General features: G+C 34.5%; 3 protein-coding genes and 1 pseudogene across 4 annotated transcripts; 1 reads left to right on the top strand and 3 right to left on the bottom strand.

The window, feature by feature from the left end:
• The first annotated feature begins 2,620 nt into the window (after positions 1-2,620).
• Positions 2,621-6,929, top strand: LOC110414608 (homeobox protein knotted-1-like 1). The gene is made up of 5 exons (XM_021425876.1): positions 2,621-3,474; positions 3,629-3,739; positions 3,935-4,068; positions 5,550-5,832; positions 6,593-6,929. Exons 1-5 carry the CDS (start codon positions 3,214-3,216, stop codon positions 6,788-6,790), a joined length of 987 nt encoding a protein of 328 aa, XP_021281551.1. The 5' UTR covers positions 2,621-3,213; the 3' UTR covers positions 6,791-6,929.
• Positions 6,930-9,808: 2,879 nt separating this feature from the next.
• NAS4 (nicotianamine synthase 4) lies at positions 9,809-11,055 on the bottom strand. Its single transcript, XM_021427224.2, has one exon. The coding sequence runs from the start codon at positions 10,969-10,971 to the stop codon at positions 10,012-10,014; it is 960 nt and encodes a 319-aa protein (XP_021282899.1). The 5' UTR covers positions 10,972-11,055; the 3' UTR covers positions 9,809-10,011.
• A 4,733-nt stretch (positions 11,056-15,788) lies between these two features.
• LOC110415980 (uncharacterized) lies at positions 15,789-17,398 on the bottom strand. The gene is made up of 2 exons (XM_021427794.2): positions 17,187-17,398; positions 15,789-16,746 (listed from the first exon to the last, which is right to left on the bottom strand). The coding sequence occupies exons 1-2, from the start codon at positions 17,254-17,256 to the stop codon at positions 16,055-16,057; spliced, it is 762 nt and encodes a 253-aa protein (XP_021283469.1). The 5' UTR covers positions 17,257-17,398; the 3' UTR covers positions 15,789-16,054.
• Positions 17,399-17,631: 233 nt separating this feature from the next.
• Positions 17,632-20,698, bottom strand: LOC110415967 (uncharacterized; annotated as a pseudogene). The gene is made up of 3 exons (XR_016351125.1): positions 20,141-20,698; positions 18,232-20,044; positions 17,632-18,119 (listed from the first exon to the last, which is right to left on the bottom strand). The product of XR_016351125.1 is annotated as an uncharacterized LOC110415967 (transcript).
• Positions 20,699-20,735: the final 37 nt, after the last annotated feature.

The raw sequence follows: 20,735 nt of genomic DNA, 5'->3' as shown, positions 1-20,735 counted from the left end.
TATATATATACCCATGGGAATTTAAGACTCTCTTTTTAAATACTGCTGGCAAGTTGGCTATTCCGTACAATGGGTAGGGAGACAAGTCAAAGGCTGGAGACCCAATTATTACTAGTATTTTGTTTAAATGATTCATAATATAAAACAAAGAAAACAGTATACGTTTGGCATAGAAAAATAAAAGTATAGTTTTCATAATATATTTAATTAAATTATATTATAGTATTTATTTTATAACATATCATTGAAATATAATGTAAAATATAATTATATTACATTATACTCTGTAATATTTTTAAAAATAATTTTTTTTATTTTATTATTTTATTAAAAATATTTTATATTGTTATAATTTAAATAAAAAATATTAATTAAAATATATAATATATAGATCAAAAATTAAAATAAAATAAAATATAAAAAATTAAAATTTATATAATATAAGTAAAACAAATTAAAATAAATGTATAATATAAAAAATATATTAAAAAATAAATAAATATAATTATTATAATAATAAATAAAAATAAATATATGACATTAAAAATATATTTAAGAGATGATATTATATAAAAATTAATAATAAAAATATAAATATATTAAAAATAAAATATATAAAATTATAATAACAAATAAAAATAAAATATATGACATTAAAAATATATTTAAGAGATGATATTATATAAAAATTAATAATAAAAATATATATATAAAAATAAAATATATAAAATTATAATAACAAATAAAAAATAAATATTATGACATTAAAAATATATTTAAGAGATGATATTATATAAAAATTAATAATAAAAATATAAATATATTAAAAATAAAATATATAAAATTATAATAACAAATAAAAATAAAATATATGACATTAAAAATATATTTAAGAGATGATATTATATAAAAATTAATAATAAAAAATATAAATATATTAAACTTATATTTTAATAACTAGGAGTAATTTTAAAAATTAACATTACATTCTCAACAAAATACTTGTAAACCAAACGCTGCAATATTATTTTTTTTGCATTTTAATCATTATTTTACCTGCATACCAAACATTGTAATGTTATTTTTCTTGCAATCACATTTTAAATTAAACGCTGTAATGTTATTTTTTCTATATTTTAATTATTATTTTATTTACATATCAAACGTTATAATATTATTTTTTTTATAATCACATTACTTGCAATCATATTTTTTATAATTACATTTCTTACAATCACATTTTTTATAATTATATTACCTGTAATCACATTATATTATAAAGTACCAAACGTTACCTATTAGTAAATACTATGCTTTGTAATGTGAAGGGTATGATTTAATTTTATGTTATATTTATTTATATTTTAAAATAAGAGTTATTATACTTCAGATTAAAATGAAAAACCCAATAAAAATATTATTATTGAAATTAAAGAAGGAAATTATTCTTTTTAATTCAAATCTGGGTTCAATTTTCACACATTTAATTGAGGAAGACCCACTTTTTCAACAAACAAAAACATAATCTATCAAGCAAATCACAAAGGTGGGCCGTTGCAGCTGTGAACTTTTGACTATAACAGTATATAAGGCTGAGACAATAATCACATCACCCTTTGCCAGAAAAGACTTGCAAAGTCTAAAATTATTGGTAAGAAAAATTAATATTTAGATTATTATGTTTATATTGTTATTATATGTTATAACTTATAAATGACTTATATATAATGAATTAATTCAATTAATCTAAATAAAAAAAATTAAAATCTAAATCGATCGAATTAATCGATTTAATCATAGTACTTTTTAAATTAGTTGGTTGAAATTAAAGCAGTAGAATTTTGGGTTTAGAGTTTTGTCTAGCATGGGAAGTGAAAGGAGAGAAGAGAAGAAGGGTACAGTACGTCTCCAGCAGGAGTCCACTTCCCTTCATCTCTGTGGCGACCCACAATCCTCAGTAAGACAACCAATGAAAACTTGAAAGCTGGCAGGAGTGTCATGTCACAGTTAAAACAACTCTTTGACCTCTATGAATACGGGCTATACCTATAAGTAAACCAAAAATATATACTCTTCTAATTTTACAAAAATATCTTAAGTTTTTATATAATTTAATTAAATGTATAAATTTTAATAATCATATTTATATATAATGTAAAATAGATTTTATTTTAATTAGAGAAAAAGGAATTTAAATTTTATTATTTAGATAAAAAATTATATATTCGTTAATAAAACAAATATTTAGATACATATACAATGTAGGATGAATTTTTAATAATTATATTTATATTTGAGGCAGGATGGATTATCAATAATCATGTTTATATCCAATGCAGGATGAATTCTTAACAGTTAGGTTTATATCCTGCTCACGTAGGATGAGTTCTTAACAATTACATTTATATCTGCAAATGCAGAAGGGGTAAAGAGCATAAATTTATAGTAAAATAAAAAAACACCACCAACAAATTATAATCAACTTTTTCCAAATCAAACACTTGAATAAATGAATGGAGACATGTTCACTGTTGCAGAGCGTGTGAACACGTGTGGTGAGCACCCTTCTCTGATTTAGCTGTCTACCTCTCTCTCTCTATCTACTAACCTTTCTGCAAAGTGCTAAAGGCAATCCGCACCCAACATTCTCTCTCTCTCGCTCTCTCTCTTTCTTTCTTTCACTCAGGTCTTCTTGGAAAAGAAAGCAAGGTCTGGTCTTTTTCATTAGTTGAACTTCAACTAAGATGTGAAAACCACTTTTCTTAAGCTTCGGATTGAGGTGCTTACCTTTGCCCCTTCTTTCTCTCCTCCTCTCTCTCAAAAGGGTTTGCTTCGGCTTTGGCTTTGGATTTGGTTTCTCTAGTAATGGCGGCTATCGTTTCTTGTTTTCAAACACTCCAAGTTTCCCCCAAGGCCATGGATGTCTTCAGCTAAGCCCCCGAGAGAAATCATTAGTCTGTTCTAGTTCTATCTTTGTCTTGGATTCTTGGTCGTTGGACTACCATCTAGTTTCTTGGGGATGGAGTATTGGAGTACAAGTACTAGGAAGCTTGCATGTCTGGTGTTAGTCTAAGATCATTGTGGATACATATACTAGGTCATGTCTGGTGTTTAGAGATCTTTCACATAAAACCCAGTTGCCTAGATCTTTCAAAGGAGTTTTGCTTGTTTTGGTTTGATTTTGTTACCTACCCTTTCGTGTGAAAAGCGACCATGGAGGACATGTACAGGCTTGATAATCCTGCAATCTCGCGCTCGAATGATATTGTAAGGGTTGATAACTTTGCTGCAGCAAACTTTTCTGGAGCCGTGACCACTGATTTTCTCAGCCCGGTTGATAATATACTTCAATTTGATCACCAAGCAGCTGATACAGATGTTACTGGATCGGACATGTCTGATCTGATCAAGACCCAGATCGCCAGTCACCCTCGTTATCCAAACCTAGTATCTGCTTACATAGAATGCCAAAAGGTGGTTGTTATGTTTTTAACTTTTTTAAGTTTAATTTTTTTATGATTAATTATCATAATTTATGATTCTCCAATGCAAGAGATGCTGCGGGTGGAGGGTTTGGTCCAGCTTTTATTTCTCTTTAATTATTATCTTCTTTTGTATACATTAACAGATTGGAGCACCGCCTGAGTTGGTGTCTCTTCTTGAAGAAATTGGCCGAGAGAACCACCCTATACGGGGTTGCAGTGAGATAGGAGCTGATCCAGAACTAGACGAGTTCATGGTACTTACAGTCAAAGATTCTTCTTTTTGTCTTTGTTAAAAAAAAAAACAACAAAAAACCAAGTCTTTTATCTCTCCACGCTTTGTTTTGTTGTCTAGAAAATGTAAGAAAAAACTTGTTGTTGCATGAATGAAAACCATTATTCTACCTGTCATGTTGGGTGACTTTCCCTTGCTCTTCCTTTTTCCTTTGAAGGAATCATACTGTGAAGTTCTTCACAGATACAAAGAAGAGCTATCAAAGCCGTTCGATGAAGCGACAACCTTCTTGAGCAACATCGAATCACAGCTAAGTAATCTCTGTAAAGGAGCACTGACAAAAACCTTGGCGTAAAGTTTTTGCACTTCTGATTTTTTTTCCCTCATCTCATCCAAAATGATGTATTTGCCCTTCAGTAGTACTATATTTGGTAAAAGGGTAATGTTGTTTTTTTTTTTTTCCTTTTTGGCCATTAAATATTCAGTGAATGTGGTGGTGGAAGACTCTAATGAGTTTCAGTCTCCTGCTACTACTGTGCATGTACAAAAAAGAAATAGTGTCTTCTCTCTCATTTAGTTGAAATGTTGGGAAAAACCTTAAAGTAAAGTTTCATGAACTGTGCTCTTACATAATTTGTTTATTGTTTTTCTTCTGCTCTCTTTTGTCTACTTACCTATATTCTTACCATGTTTGAGTTGCTTGTGTTTCTTGAATTATTGTTTGCACTTTAAGCAGTAAACAACAGCTGCATGGTGGATCTCTAATTTCCAGGGACCTGGTTAGAGCACCATGGGCAATAATGAGCTTTAGATGTAGCTATTTTCTCTCTTCCCAACACTGCCATGTTGGTGTTTTTTCCCTCATTCTGAGGTTTTTCCTTGGGTTTTTTTCTCCTATGACCCTATGTAAGTTAATAGAAGAACATAACATTTCTTTTTTTTAAAAAAAAATAGCAATAATTTGTGTTATGGTGTTAACCTTATAATTAGGTTTAACATCTGTCTAATAATCATGTCTTTATATTTTCTCTTTAATTAAATGATTCATGAGCTTGTGAGAACGGATGACTTTACTTAAATTTAACAACTCCTCTTGATCATCTCCGTCTCTATGTTATTCAGATTCAAAATGAGTGTAAGATATTTTATTGATTGGATATGCATTGGATGTGAAAATGTTTAAAAAAAAATGAAGAGTCAACGTAACTAAACGAGATGCTTACGTTTCTTAGGTCAATTGATTGAAGCATCTAGACGCAATAGTATTCAAATTAACTAATTAAATTTAAATTTGATTTACATTTTACCTGTTGTTGGTTTGAGAATATTAGTTAACAAATTAGATTTTTTATCTCAACGTTAGTCCCTTTTACAAATTTTCGTCCATCATTCACCAAGAGGAACCTCGGTGTATAATATTACAGATTCCCTTGAATTTCTAAATCAAATAAAGAAAATTGCACCAAAGAATTGCCTGCATGATAACTATGAATGCGATGCACGAATTATTTCTAATGTCTACTGCGTTAAAATTGTCGATGAGGGTTGCAATGATAAGTTTGATTTCATCAGAAGCACATTTTAGAACAAGAACATTTTCTGATTGGGTGGCAATGGTTCTTGCAGAGCAGAAGACAGCTTTCCAGGCAGACCAATTTTGGTCTTTGGCTTTGCGTATAGACGTCCTCTACTTGTATTTTCAGATTTACTGTCTATGATTCATTAATTGCTTGTCAATGCTTGTGCATGTCAGTTTGTTCATGGTGAATTTTGTTTTAACTATAAAACTTAAATGTAGCTGTCAGGATTTCACCAGGTTTTTTAACTTGGAGGACATTTACCGGACCTCATATGCTTTGCTTGACAGATGAAGCTGCTGGGACTTCTGAGGAAGAGTTAAGCGGTGGGGAGGCGGAGGCTTCTGAGAGTCAAGAGTCTGCAGTTGCCCGTCCATGCCAGGACATCAAAGGAATGCTCATGCGCAAATACAGTGGCTACTTGAGCAGTTTGCGAAAAGAATTCTTGAAGAAAAGAAAGAAGGGAAAGCTACCGAAAGATGCAAGGATGGCACTGCTAGAATGGTGGAACAATCACTATAGATGGCCATATCCTACGGTAATCACAGTACAATCTTAATTACTTGGTGCATTTAGTTTAATTTGTTCCTTTTTTCTATTTCCTTGCAAATCTCCTTCATCATCTCAAAAGACATGTCATTTCATTTGTAAATTTCTTGTTTTGCTGTCATTAGGGTTATGTTCACTGGGACTAATGTTGTTGGAGCATCGTCTCCTCTCCTTCTGTAGAAAGAATGCATTGTCCTTGAACCCTAAATTCTGTTAGCGTGAAGTAAATTTTTATTAATATATGGCAAACCATACAACAGTTAATCACCGGTAAGTCCTAAAACAATGACTGAACAAGCTTGTTTTGTTTGAAGAATTGTTTTCAACCATGATGTTACAAAGGAAAAAGAGGTATAAGAGCTCTGAAGGAGTGTTGGAACTCATTTTAATTCATTTTCTTCTCATCAAGTTATAGAGTGGGGAGGGGGGTTGAACCTTGAAGCACAGGCAGCAAAGTATTGTTCTATTGTTTATGAATATATAGCAAACGATACAACAATGCGTCTATAAGCAAAGGTATCTTCCACAGAGGTAGCAAAATATAGTTCTATTTGGAAGATATTTTCAGTCACTGTTAAGTAACTAACTGAACAGCCTTACTCTTGGTGCGCAAGGGTAGAAACAAGCTTCATGTGTTTGGTTTTTCTTTTTCTCCCATAAGATATATATATATATATGTATGTATATGTTTTTCTTGCTGGAAACTTGCTAGAACGTTTAGGAAAGGGTGTCTGTGTGTGGTGTTGCAGGAGGAGGAGAAGTTGCAGTTGTCTGAGATAACAGGATTGGACCAGAAGCAAATCAACAATTGGTTCATCAACCAGAGGAAGCGGCACTGGAAACCATCTGAGGACATGAAATTTGCTCTCTTCGAGGGTGTTGCTGGAAACGCGGGAGGACCAATGTATCTAGATGCTGGAGTTGGAACTGGAAGTGATAATATTTGATCAAAAAACAACAGGACTACCCCTCCCCCACATGTAATAATTTAGTTTCGCAATATGTTTTTTCATCTGCAATCCTCACATGTATATGTAAATCTTGTTATTTTTAATCTTTTACGTAATTTTTCTTCCAAGTTATTAACCAGCATAATGTTGCAAGAAGGAGAAAACAAGTACAAAAAAGATGCAGCATGGCTTCCCCTTTATGCCAGTGGTGTCATTGAATATGATTTTACTGGTCTAGGAGTGACAAACTGAAACCTTGCAGTGTCCCTGATGGATAACTCTTTGTGACAGTTCAAACATGGGGCTTGGAAAAAGCACCAGGTTTTCAGTGGTTCCCTTGTCTGATAAATTTTGGGTCAAGGGTCCTGATGTTTTTCCTGACTCCTGGTTTTTTCTTGTTACGTTTCGAAGTCTCATTCGAGGAGTCTTTGACAAGGAGCATCAGCTTTTTCTTTTAATGTTTTCTTAATCGTGTGGTCTTGTAAGTAAGTTATATTTAAGGCACTCTTAGATTCTGTTGAAGTCATTCTCCACATGCCTGTTTTAACTTAAAAAAGCATCTCTTTATGTTACACTTTTCTGCTGAACCTTTGTTTTTCTACCCCTTTTTAGCATTCAAGATAGTATTCTAGGACTCAAAATTATTTAGGAAATGAAAATTTCAATGGATGGATTGTTGGGTTTGATTACTTTATTTTTATCCTGATTTCCGTTTAAAATTATGCCAAAATCTTAAAAGAACTATATTCGAGAATTACTTCCTAAGTGTAGCTAAGGTTCGGCTGAATGCATAAACATAGAAGTTCCTCGAATATTGTTTGTTGAGCACCATTGGAATTTATCCCAATCATTTAGCTCATGAACACATCCTCTGTCAGAGCTCAGGCTCTTTGCTTGAAAGCCATCATTTCCATCTATGATGCTGGAGAGAGAGGATGATGCTTAGCAGCTCGAACTTCGAAGGCCACAGAAGAATACTGATGGCTCGTCGGATTAGGCCCAGGTGGATTTTCCTGCGGCAATGTTGCAACACCCACCACGTGTGCCTGGACTCACCAGGCTTATGCTAATAGCCATCTGTATGAGTCCCTGTGGCCCAAGAAAACAGATGGGGTAACAATTTGGGGTTCATTATCGATCAAGTTGTCTTGCTGAACTCAACTTCTAAGACTTTACGTTCACATTAAGTAGAATATTGTGCAATCTTCTGCAGAGTCGAGGGCTGCTGAAGTAAGAAAATTTTGGATAGATTTCCAGACAAAACCAAGATTTTGTTTTTGTTGGATGTTTTTCATTTTATGTTTGATAGTATATGTGTTATGAAATCTTACATCGAATTGATAAAAGAGAGATTTTGAGTTTGTAAATATAGATTGTACATCTTAATAAGTTAATATTTTGGAGAAAGTAAAATAGTTTGTCAATCTAGATTTGATTCTAATGTCACGTTAAACCTCTAGTAAGTGTCGTATACAGGGTGATCCAACCTACGGCAAAAGATTAAGCAAGGGACATGTTTTTGACATTTATAAATGTGAATTGCATATTTTAATAAATTAATTTTTTTCAAGAGAATTACAGAGACTTCTAACTTCTTAAAGTTGGATCCTAAACTAAGATAAAGAGTTTTAACATTTTTTTGGAAAAAATACATATTATATCAATTTTCGTGTCAGCTGTGCCAGTAATCAATTGGGTTTTTACTATTTTGCTTAAATAAATGTATTTTTCATCAAAGTGCAGAAAATACTGTGGGATGCAGAATTTTCATTCAAGGCAGTGCAATGATATGCTACTGGGAATGGAAATCAAGAACACACTCAGCATAATCAAAATCTTCTCAAGATTAAAGAAGAAGGAAAAATGGACAGTCTAAAATGCTCGGATATGTGATTATTCTTCTTAACTTCCTTTTCTGCAATGTTAACATATATATATATATATATATATATATTTATTTATTTATTTCTCTGCCAAAATCAGAATTAATTGATATAAAGTTTGTGGTCTCAGAAATTTGAGACCCCATCAAACCACTACAGTCAACACCCGTATCAAAATAGTATTCGTTTTCTCTTATCACCGAGCATAAGACATCTGAAATCTATCGACGTCTAGTTTTGTTAGGAAATTCGCAATTGAATTTGCTTCTCTGTAAGTGCAACATATCGATAGATGTCATGTTAACTTATTATTCAACATGTTGTGATACAAATATAACCAGAATTGGTCATCTTAAGAACAGACTAATGCTTCACACTTCATGGACCTTGACAGCAGAAACCAAACCACCAGGAGGGTATAATACTTGAGAATAACATAGGGAGATGTAAAGTTTTAAAGACACAGGCAGCCTCTCACTTTCAGGTTTTAACTTAAAGAAGTATATCTCAATCAAGATAGGAGTTTGAGGAGTGGAGGAAGCACTAACAACCATGTACCTATGCATAATTGAAACTAATCAAAGACAGACAAACTTGACTTGGAATTGCCAGAAACTGATAAAGATACCTGCACCACTAGATGATCTTGTGATTGCAAATTGTAATGACTGAAAAAAACAAGACTGCAGAATCCAACAAAAACAAGGTCTTCTCAAACTTTAAAACCTTTTTTCCTTCCTCTGCTTTCTCTTACTCCTCTAACTGCACTACCCCAAAGTAGATAAGTTTTATGTAACATTGTACAAAAAAAACAAAAACTGCAAAGAGTAACAAGATAAGGGGCATGATATCAGCAAAAATAGATCTTATATGTTGCATTCTTGTAAATCACAATGGAAACTGATTGAGGCTAGAAAGTTTTCAAGTCAATAGTTAAATTGTGCTAGGCAGCTGCTGTACTTACGTAAGATTAACTAGAATTCTCACAAACAATTTCTTTTTCTTTTCCTTTCAGTTGGAGAAATCAATGATATAGCAAGAGCTTATAGGATGTAGGTGAAGCAAAATATATCATGGGAGGGAAAGAAGAAAGGTCTTCAATCAATGAAATACGCAATATCAACCTTGATAACATTTCTTGAACCTGATCAGGCTGAACTGAGTATCCTAATTTATTAAGACTTTGGATGAAAGGACAGAACGGGTACATGTTTGCTAGTGGATAACTTGTTAGACAAGCAGAAATCGAAACATAGATGAAAAAGCAATCGAAAAGGATCCTAGTTCGATGTTGAACATGATAGAAACAACACCATGGTTAAAAGCGACATATGATCAAAAACTTCCGGAGAGTTGCTCCTGAATATCAAGTTCCTCCATCAGATTCACATGGTTGAGGGGATTGAACATTTCAATGTCAAAAAACTTGTTGGGAAGTTTCATCGGCTGCTGCTGATCAGCAGAGTGTTTGGTCATTGGAAATTTACGTGCAATGACCACTGAATTAATAACTTCATCGGTAGGATGGAATATGGAGAGGACCTCGAATCCTGGTAGATCACAAGGATCGACAACGGGATAAAGGAAAGCCCTAGCACCATGTGCACTCCTCAGCATCAAAAGAGCCCCAGGGGCCATGTACTTAGCCAAATGATCAATGACTCGAACTTTCTCATCCTTGTCCATCCCAACAAGAGCCGCCAAGAAAACAACATCATAGTCTTTCAAAGCATTGGTAACATCCATTATATCCGTGGTGTGGAAGAACATCCGTTCAGATAAATCAGGGTCAGATGAAACTAATTGAAGGGCCTTGGAATTGGCGGAGGGGTCAATATCATAATTGTGGAAAGAGGTGGTGGTAAGGTGGAAAGAGGCCAACACAATCGAGGTGAGGGGAAGGGGGCCCGAACCCACAAAGGCAACCTTGCTAGGGACATTGGAGCAGTGTTTGGTAAGGATGTTGAACTCAAGCAGGCTAAGCTTGAGGTAGTTGGAGTGGTAAGGGAAGATGTTGAGATGGTGAAGAGGGTTTTCGTAGGATCCTAGGATGGTGGAGAAATGGCTCTCCAAGAGCCCCTCGGCTTCCCCGCAAAGTCTAATCAACTTGGACCTGATCTCTTGAATCCTTTTGCAAAGCTTGGTAACATCAATAGGGCTGGGTGGCATGCATGTGACAACGAGTTGAGTGAAGAGCATGTTGACATCTTTGGAAGGTTTGAGACTCTCAAGGCCCGAGATTTGCTCATACAACTCGCAGACTTTTTGTACCAAGGGATCTCTCTCGCAAACCATGTCGACACTATAAGGTTATGGGGGAAAGAACTGATCAAAATTCAAAGGGAAAAAATTAACCCAAAAAAATGACAAAAAAAAAAAATTAAACTCTTTGAGAGCTAGAGACAAGCTCAAGCCCTCCAATGGAGTCATTATTTATGGGCAATCGTGGGGACCACACCATGCGGAGGATTGGCCTTGTTCCTACATTATTCCTAGTAGAAGGTTGCTTTGGATGGCTTTCCTTTCCTTTGGCTTTGTGATTTGTAATTTCAAGCTTTTACCTTATTCCCTGGAACCCTTACTAGGTTTTGGTTTTGTCCTAAATCAAAACATATTGGACATTCTATCCGAAAGAAAGAACAACTTTGGACAGCTTGGGTATCTTTGGATCGATGTCTTCAATGTTTTTAGCATATTAGGCAATCTTTTACACATATAGATTGCATAACTAATATGTTTTTAGCTGAGTTTCATTATCTTAGAGCCTAAATTTCCTCATCAGGTTTTAATTTCATAGCAGGCTTTGTTCAATGAAAGGATCAGACATCAATTAGCTGGTGTAGTTTATGCTTTTTGTTAAGGGTATGTTGATTTTTTTTTTTAACAGAATATTTCATTGATAAATTAAAATTTATTTATTTATTTTTAATATTATCCTCTATATGTTTCGAAGAGCACAGTGATGTGCAGTTAATTTTCTGCTTTTAACATACACAATGTCGACATGATGATGCCATTTTAGTTTTATTTTTTGATGCACATGCATGCAAGACTAATTACTATATATGCACAAAGATATGTAGCATGGTGCTTTGCAGTTAGCTTGAGATCCTTTTTCCATGTTAATCAATAAGGATTGGTGTATGGGAATTATTAATTTATAGTATAGCAAATAAGAGTTAATTATTAGATAGAAATTTCCAACTTCAAGTACCAATCAATTTGCATGAGGAACAATTAGTTGTTCTAGCAAAGGACATTGTTCAAAGGTTTTGAAAAAACTTCTCTCTCAAACAATATAATACTATTTCGAATTGAAATTAATACAATATATGTTTCTTTTGTTAAGTTATAATTATTAACTGTTTTGTTGTAATATATATATATATATATATATATTTGTATCAAAATTTCGATATTAGTAAAAGAATCTTTTTGATTAAGGAGAAAAAAAAATGCTTTTTAAAGACTAATTCCCCAAGATTCCTTTACCTCCATGCTTTCACACTATGGGGTTCTCACAACTTGGAGTTTGAGACTACATCATATAATTACTTACCATTCATTTCCTTATTTCCTTGTAAGAACCAAACAAATAATAATGAAAACAATTGTTCCACCAATAACCCAAAAAAAATAAAAAGGGAAAGAATTGTTCTTTGATTGACGTTAAGCGATGAGCATCACTCTGTTCACACTTAGGCTTTTCTAATTAAATTTCAACCCCAATTGGCCTATCCTATCTTATTATATACATACATACATATGAGCCACCAAATTCAACCTGATTGCTTGTTAAAGCACCCAAATTTGTTGTTGTCGAAAAATGAATTCCTTCTCTTTCCAAAGATATTGCTTGTAAGCATGCAATCGAATGTTACAAACAGTGAGAAATGGAAATTGAAGAAACTAGAAGAGGCCTTTTTATATGAGTAAATTAATGTGATTACATGACAGTTTATGTAATTATATGTATTGATCATATCAGCTGCTCAAGTCATATACACCAACATATAAGATATTATTTATTTTGATTTATTAAATTTTTCGATTTTATCCTATAAAATATGTCTTATAAATTGAAGATAGTGTGAACACTTAATCTTTAATCATACTGTAATACCTAATATTGCCAAAATTGTGATTCTTGTATCAGATCATGACACAACGCGTGTACTTCTCGTGAAATGCTTTGTATGTTCATTGTTGATAAATACATTATAGTATTTGATCAGCTGACGTGAAAGATTAGAATGATTTGTGGGCTCTAGTCTTTTCAATTCTTCCTCTAAATCCAAATTAGGTTCCTCAAGTTTCTATCTCTAAATTAGTTTGTGCTGGTCAACTCGTTCAGAATTTCCTATGTTGTGCATCATTTTCATCTCACACCACTCATGCCATTGGCTCTTGTAGCATCATCATCACCTTGTATAAAGTAGAAACCCTATCAACACTTTCTTTTTTTACTTATTTATCTTCACAATCTACATATACAACTACAAGTTGTACCTTATTGCAAATTTCATGATGTATTAACATTCACTATTCAATTACCCTATGACATGTCAACATCGTTTGACACATTAATATCAAGTCAATATTTTTAATAATAAATTTAAACATAATTACTTATAAAAATCAAATTACATCAAATAACGGAGTACAAAGATTAAATTTGATAAATTTTCTTTTAAAAAAATTAAATTAAATAAAATAACTCTCGTAACCGTGCCACATGAATTTTTGTTTCCACAAAACAACAAATAAATTAAGTCTAAATCTTGAATTTTTGTTGGGCAATATGAACAATGAAAACTTCTTCCATAGAATAAAAAGAAAACCCTTCACGCGACAGTGAAGAATTTTTTTTTTTTAATTTAATAAGTGAATCTTTAGATTATATCTCATGATGTTCTAACTTAGGACATTAGTTCAAATTAATGACCAAGTTCATCGACAAGATCATTAGGTCAAATTGATGTATGATTAGTGATCATAGATAAAGATGATCATTTGGCACCTGCACTAGCTATAAAATCCTCTACTGGCACAGTTTGCTTTGACACCATGATTCTCCCTCTCTTTATATCTCTTATCTCTGCCCTTGTGATAGTTTCAACTATCTAAAAGACAAGATGCCCCTACATAAATTGGATGGCCACTTTTGAAGCTAAGTATATGTTGACATTCTTATGCTCGATGAACATGAAAGCTATCTTTCCAATTTAAAAATTCTAGCCTTTTGGGGTATGAGATAATCATATATAGTGGTGCTTCTTTTCCTTGTTGTTTGAATATTATATTTTGTTGATGCCCCCTTTTTCATTTTGGATTCAATGGTGAATATTAGAGATCATCAATCTCTTTTAAAGGTAGTGCCTGCCGACCCTATCATTGCAACACACACCCTTTTCTGGCTTAGGAGTTTTCTCCCTTTTTGTTTTGAGTTTTGACCTCCTCCAGGCCTAGTGAAGGTGCCATGGCAAAGGCTTTTTCCATTGTTGTATGAACTTTACAAGCTACTGATTCAAACAAGAGATACATGGAAGTTTTCTGTATTAGATACATAAGAGATAGTCTTCATTCTTTTCTATTTATATGATAGTTAGAACCTACAAATGGTCAACTTTCACTGTCATTTATGACCAATAAAACTTGAGATTGTTTAGGAATGAAACAAAGGTTGGGAAGAGAGTTTCATTCCAAATTGAAAAGTGAAAGCACTGAGGCAAGTCATCATCATATATGCTTGAATGTGTAGACATTCATAGCACATCATTGTCATGAGAATGAGAGAATAAAAGAAACCAAATCCAAATGACTGAATTAAGGGCTGCTTTTGAGCAATGTGTTTGATTCTTCTTTAGGCCAATTTGGCCACTTTCAGCCCCAGCAATAGGTCTTCTAGCAGGCTACCGAGACTACTCGACGTCGAAGTTGCTGCACTTTTTCCATAGGGCCTAAGCAACCTTTTTCAGAGGCTGGTAGGGTTGGTTTGTTGACACTCCAACTTCCAGAAATAAGTCTCACCACTTTTTGTTTATTTCATTTTATTTTAAAAGCAAGCTTTCTTGCATAAAAGCTCTCACAACACTCACTGCAATTAATGCGTTTGCTTGGATGTTTTACAAGATAGAAATGGGAACAGAAAGGAAAATATGTGGTGGAGCCAAGCCAATGAAATGTTAGTTGTTGGACCATCAAAGAAGTCAAATAAATTGTGGCCACTTGGGGCCTTGGGTATGAGGAGTCGCCTCATGTTTGTATGGGCCTTTGTGTTTTTTTTTATTTGATTAGACCTCCTCTCCACTCTGCTCCATGCAAACGTTACCCCTTCAGCTGTCATCTAACTGCCATTTGGAATTGGACTGCTGCTTGCCTTCTGCTCCACCCTACATCAATTAGCGTTCTTAGGATTTTGCTTTGATTTTCCATTTTTATTCTTTTGATGATTTATATCTAGTATTTTCTGTAAGAACTTTCACAAAATCCTTAAAGTTTTGGGCCTAAAATATTTGTGTTTCTTCATCCTAATCCAATCACCCTACAAAGCACACGGGAGTCTCTACATGCAATGCTTAGAGAGCTTTCAAGTCCATGACCGATCCAAGCCCAAAGCTAAGAGGTTTTTCTTAGGTCACAGTGAATTGTGCTCAGCATGAACCCCATAAAGCAACATTCTTAATCTTAAATTGACATTATGATTGCGATTAGCAATGAAAAGATTCTGGGAGAAACAATAAGAAAGGGAGAGGGGAGCCTAACCTAGTTCTTGCTGCCTCAATTTAAGTTTATCTCCAGTAATGGAATGAACAGGCTATAACCATGAAATGTTATAGAACGCTTTGGATTTGCAGGAATGGATTGGCATGATCAATCAGAAAACACCCTTTGAGCCTTTGTCATTGTTAGCCAGTATCTGACAGGAGGGAGGGTGGAACTGCAGGCCAAAAGTCGAGGTTTGCGCCAAAATCTCATGGGGAAGGAGCCAAAAGTCAAGTTCAGTGCATGAAATGAAATGAAATCTATCAGGCAGGCATGGTTCTGTCGTTGAATAGCAACACTTTTTCATGTATGCACTACTCATTCATGTAACCAGTACAGCATGGATCTCTAAAAAGAAACTTCATTGATTTCTTGGGGCCAGAAGAAGATCAAATAACCGTGTAACTGAGAGTAAAAGAATCAAACAAGAGTTTCAAAATGATTTAAGAATTACTAACTAATGATAACTTCTCTGTCGAAACAATATAACATGACTTTGTGACAACACTATTGATACATCTATACATGTAATTTGGGCGACTAAACTTCAGTTTATATTGAATCTGCATTCATCTTAATTAAAAAATAACAACAAAATGAACTCAGTATATATTCACCAGAAGCTAGAGCTTTCTTGTGATTCAGAGCTCTCATCAGGTGGAGATTCATAGATATCTGAATTTTCGTAAGCATAGGAATCCTCAGAAACTTCCGATTTTTCATAAATCGGAGCCTCATGATTTTCGCTTTCTTCCATTTGAACAAATTGAAGCAAGTAATGTACTCCATTAACCACATCATAAACCATCAAACCAATCCTACCTCCAACCCAACTCCCCAAATGACTTCCCACAAGATAACCAACCCTCCCGAGCCTTTGCTCACCGAGAAAACCCCCACCATAGGCACCAAATAATGTTCCAGTACCCCTCAGAAATCCCTCGGCAATAGTACCACCATAGTATATAGCTTCAAAAAAATCCCATCCAGAGGAAATAATAGGACCTATAATGCGCTTGGCTTGTCGTGTTGCCAACTTCGCCGCCTTTTTCCCTTCTATTTGGGCTAGTTTAGCCGCATCTTTAGCAGACATTCCTTGTGAGACCGCATCCTCTATTGCCATCTCAATTGCAACATTCCTTGCTCTCTCAACATGAGCGGATCTAATGTTGTAGAAATAAAGCTTCACACCCTCCTTCACTGCACAAGCCACGGAACCAGAGCCCATATCAAAGCAATTTAATATAGTAAATTTCCCACTTTGGGATGATGCCTCCTCCCCAACCAGTTGCCTGCATTTTTCAGCTATAAAATGAAAAAAAGAATCAAATTAAAGAGTCATAAAGTTATACAACTGAGCAAGAAAAATGCATATAAGAGTATTGGAAAAGGCAGATATTGACATACTTTTAGTATAATTCTGAAAAATACATGAAACCCAGAAATGTAAAGAGGGTCATTACCCAGTTTAAAGAACTAACAAATTAGTTCATAGAAGTTAACAAACAAGAGAAAAATTAACATAACTTGAATCAAAGACTCTAAAATTTACTTTCCACAAAGTCAAAAAAAATTATTGCAATAAAGGTCAAATTTTTAACATCAACAAACAAATGCAATCAATTAAATCATTCAAAATATCATTTCTATATCTATTCAAGGCAAAATTTCACCAATATGGAAAGAAATTAAAGCCCAATGAAACATTAATTGCAAATTGGAGGACATTTTTGGGGGGGTTTTACCTGTGATACTGAGGATGATGACTCCAGCGACGAAGAACAAAAGCTGAGATCTTTTCTTTTGGAAATCCATCGGCAACTGTTTCAAAAGAGAGAAATTGGCCAAATTCTTGAAACATATGTCCCTAATTTCCTAATTTCGTTAGCCCTAATTCTGGGTTTAAACAGAGGAGACCATGAGATCAGAGTCAAGACGCAGAGAATCTGTTGCCCGCGTGCAGTGAAAGCTCATAGTTTATCGTGGGCCAGAGGTGGTCCAAGATCTGTTTCAAGCCCACTACAGTAAGCAATTTGAAGGTCAAAATCTCAACTTTTCTTTTATTTTTTTACTTAATTCTACAGATTCTCATTGTTGTCACTATTTAAATTTATATTCTTTATAAAAATTTAGAAATTGAAGATTTGCATTATTATTATTTTTTGTAATAGGGTGAAGAGTATACCAAGCTTTGCTCAGGTGTAATGCCCTTTTCGAATGATCTTAAAGATGCAATCTTTACATGTACTTGATTCATTCAAGATTTCGCCCCTTGAATGCTCTTTACAAAGATCGAAACTTGATTGACAAGGAAAGAAGATATTCATCATGACTACATATTTATAGTTTCTTTTATATCATCCAAACTAGAGTGTCCTATGATTACTTGATCTTTGGGGTCCTTGATCTTTAAGGTGTGGTTACTGATCACAATTGCTTTCAAGTACATGATATCCCCTTCTTTAGTTCTGGACTTGATTGATTTCGATGCCGAAAACAATCATTTGAAGTAACCTGAATATTCCCTCACTACCATTTCCTTTGGCTCATCTCAATGCCTGAATGAGCATGGCGTAGCAGAGTTGAACTGCTGCAATAATGAAAGACTTTGTGCGTGTGGGGCTGTCGGGTTTAAGAACACTTCATTTGCTTAGTAGTTTCACGGATAGGCAGATTTTCTATGAGAAACATGAAAAAATGAAAGTTAAACTAAAGTATCTTTAAACTTAAAGAAGATAGTATGCTTTGACAATTAAATAAACGTTTCAACCAGAAAGTTAGAAACAGTACCTGAATCAGAAACATGTGAGTTCCAAAGACTTGATGAGCGTGTTGCAGTATCCTTTGCAAGATAAGCATATAAATGCATGCTGTAGGGACAGAACCAAGATCATATATGCTGCCAAGGTTGTACAAAACGATTGGAACTATCTTTTATAAACTTTAACATGATGAACTACTTGACATTTTCTCAAATCAAGTGATCAACAAGCCAATAAAATAATTGGCCATGGTGATACCAAATAAGTCTTTCTTTTAAAAGGGTTATCAGCTGGCTGAGATGCTATACAGATGCCCTTCTATGTCTGGAACAAAGCCTTTCTCCACCATTTCCTCTTTAACTATCTCATAAGTTGTTCGATTTGGGATCAAACCCTTCTCTAACATCTCATTGAGAAGTCCATTTGCATCTTCTAGTTTGCCCTTCTTACAAAAACCCTTTATCAGCACATTGTATGTTACAACATTAGCCCGCCTCCCGTCTTTCTCCATTTGTGTTCTAACATTCAAAGCTGCCCTGAGGTTTCCCTCCCTACAATGGCCAAGCATCAAAGTATTATAAGTCACATGATTTGGTCTCAAACCTATCTTAACCATCTCATCCAAGACTCTTGCTGCCTTTCTTGACTCTCCTTCCTTGCAAAATGCATCTATCAGTATATTATATGTTACAACATCAGCTTTCAAACCATTCTTTCTCATTTCATTAATGAGCTTACTAACAACTGGAATGTTTCCCTCTCTACATAAACCAGCAATTAAGCAGTTATAGGTTGCAATATCAGGGAAAATACCTCTATCTACCATAGATTTATGCAGAGCAAATGCATCCTCCATCCTCCCATCCTTACAATACGCATCTATCAGGGTATTATAAGTTATAACAGTGGGGGCAATCCCTTTTTTCACAATATCATCAAACAAGTCAGTAGCTTCCTTCATCTACCCTTCTTACCAAACCCATTTATAAGTACTTATAAATAACAACATTTGGCTTCAAACCTAATCCTACCATTTCATCCTGCAGACCAATAGCTTCATCAAGCCTCCCCTCCAAACACAATCCATTAATCAAATTATTATACGTAACCACAGTAGGTTTCAAACCCAGTGTTCGCATTTCTTCAAACACCCTCATAGCAGCCAATACATTCTCATCCTTACAAAACCCATCAATCAATATATTGAAAGTAATCTCATTAGGTCTAACTTCACTCGCAATCATTTCCTTCAAAATAGCATCTGCTTTGTACATTTTCCCAATCCCACCTTTCTTGCAATAACCATATAAGAGTATTATAGGTAAATACATCTGGCAAAAACCCCACGCCTTCATGTCCTGAATAGCATCTCTTGCTTATTCAATTTCCCAACTTTACACATCCATTAATATATATATAAAACTAATTACATTAACCTCAACCCTCCTTAATCATCTCTATTTATACACATACTCGACATCCCAATCTCATTCTCCTTCACAAAAGCACTCAACAGAGGATACAGGATGTCACTGATAACTTAAAACCCATAGTCACCAGCTCTCTTAAAAGCCTCAAATCCTAAACGGGTTTTCATATTCTCCACATAAGCCAATACCACCATATCAGCAATTATTGACTTAACACAAAAACTATCACCACATATCGAAATAGCATGAAAAACAGAAGGAACTGAAATGGAGTTCTCATTCTTCACAAAACCATGCAAAAAAGATCTAACTTTCGGATACCTTTTAGTATTAGCAAGTGAATGTAACAGCTTACAACTGAGTTCTAATGAGTGGGAGAGATTGAACTCTTTCTCTGACCATCTAAAGTACCTACAATATAGCAACAACAAAACAAATTAGCACCCAAAGAAAAACAAAAAATAAAAAAAAAATCGGGTACCCTTCAAGCTGGGTTCCATAAAGTACCTTAGAGTCAGTTCTGGGTCAGTCTTAGAATCAAGCAGTTGTTGAAGAAGTGTGCTGGGGCTTACGTTTTGCAGATGGGATTTGAGCTTATTCCAGTGTTGTTTTGATAATAGTTCTGTAATGCTTGGTGATGGGATGTTGTCTGAGGAGAATAGCTTAAAGGCATGCTTGTTTCCGGGGAAAATGTTCCCGAGTCTCAACTTGCTATCAAAAAGGATGGATCTTCGATGCATCAAAGAGAGACGCGGCTGAAAGCAGGGTTCTTTTGAGAAGAAACGAAACGAGGAGCATATGTACATCCCAACTCTATTGGTATCAAAGCCCCTTAAGACCTTTATAAGTGAGACCTAAAGAGCCGGGCTTAGCGGACTGTGGGGCCGGGATCCTCTCTCCATACTTCGTGGTGAACCGCACGCGCCTCGTTGCCATCCAACGGGGCTGTCTATGTTGGGGTCTTTCTCCGGTGTTCCCCGTGTGGTAAAAAAACAAACCCCAATGCTCTGCGAGCTAAAGATCCCGAGTGGACTTCTTGGGCCCTCAAGAGGTTTGCCGGCGGGAGCTCGTTACACAGCTGGACGCGTGTACGCCAGAGCTA

Source organism: Theobroma umbraticum, unplaced genomic scaffold, assembly GCF_002168275.2.
Source record: "Theobroma umbraticum cultivar Fairchild unplaced genomic scaffold, ASM216827v3 scaffold_147.0, whole genome shotgun sequence".
NCBI lineage: Eukaryota > Viridiplantae > Streptophyta > Magnoliopsida > Malvales > Malvaceae > Theobroma > Theobroma umbraticum.
The sequence above is the reverse complement of the archived record's forward strand: the minus strand, read 5'-3'. Positions and strand labels throughout refer to the sequence as shown.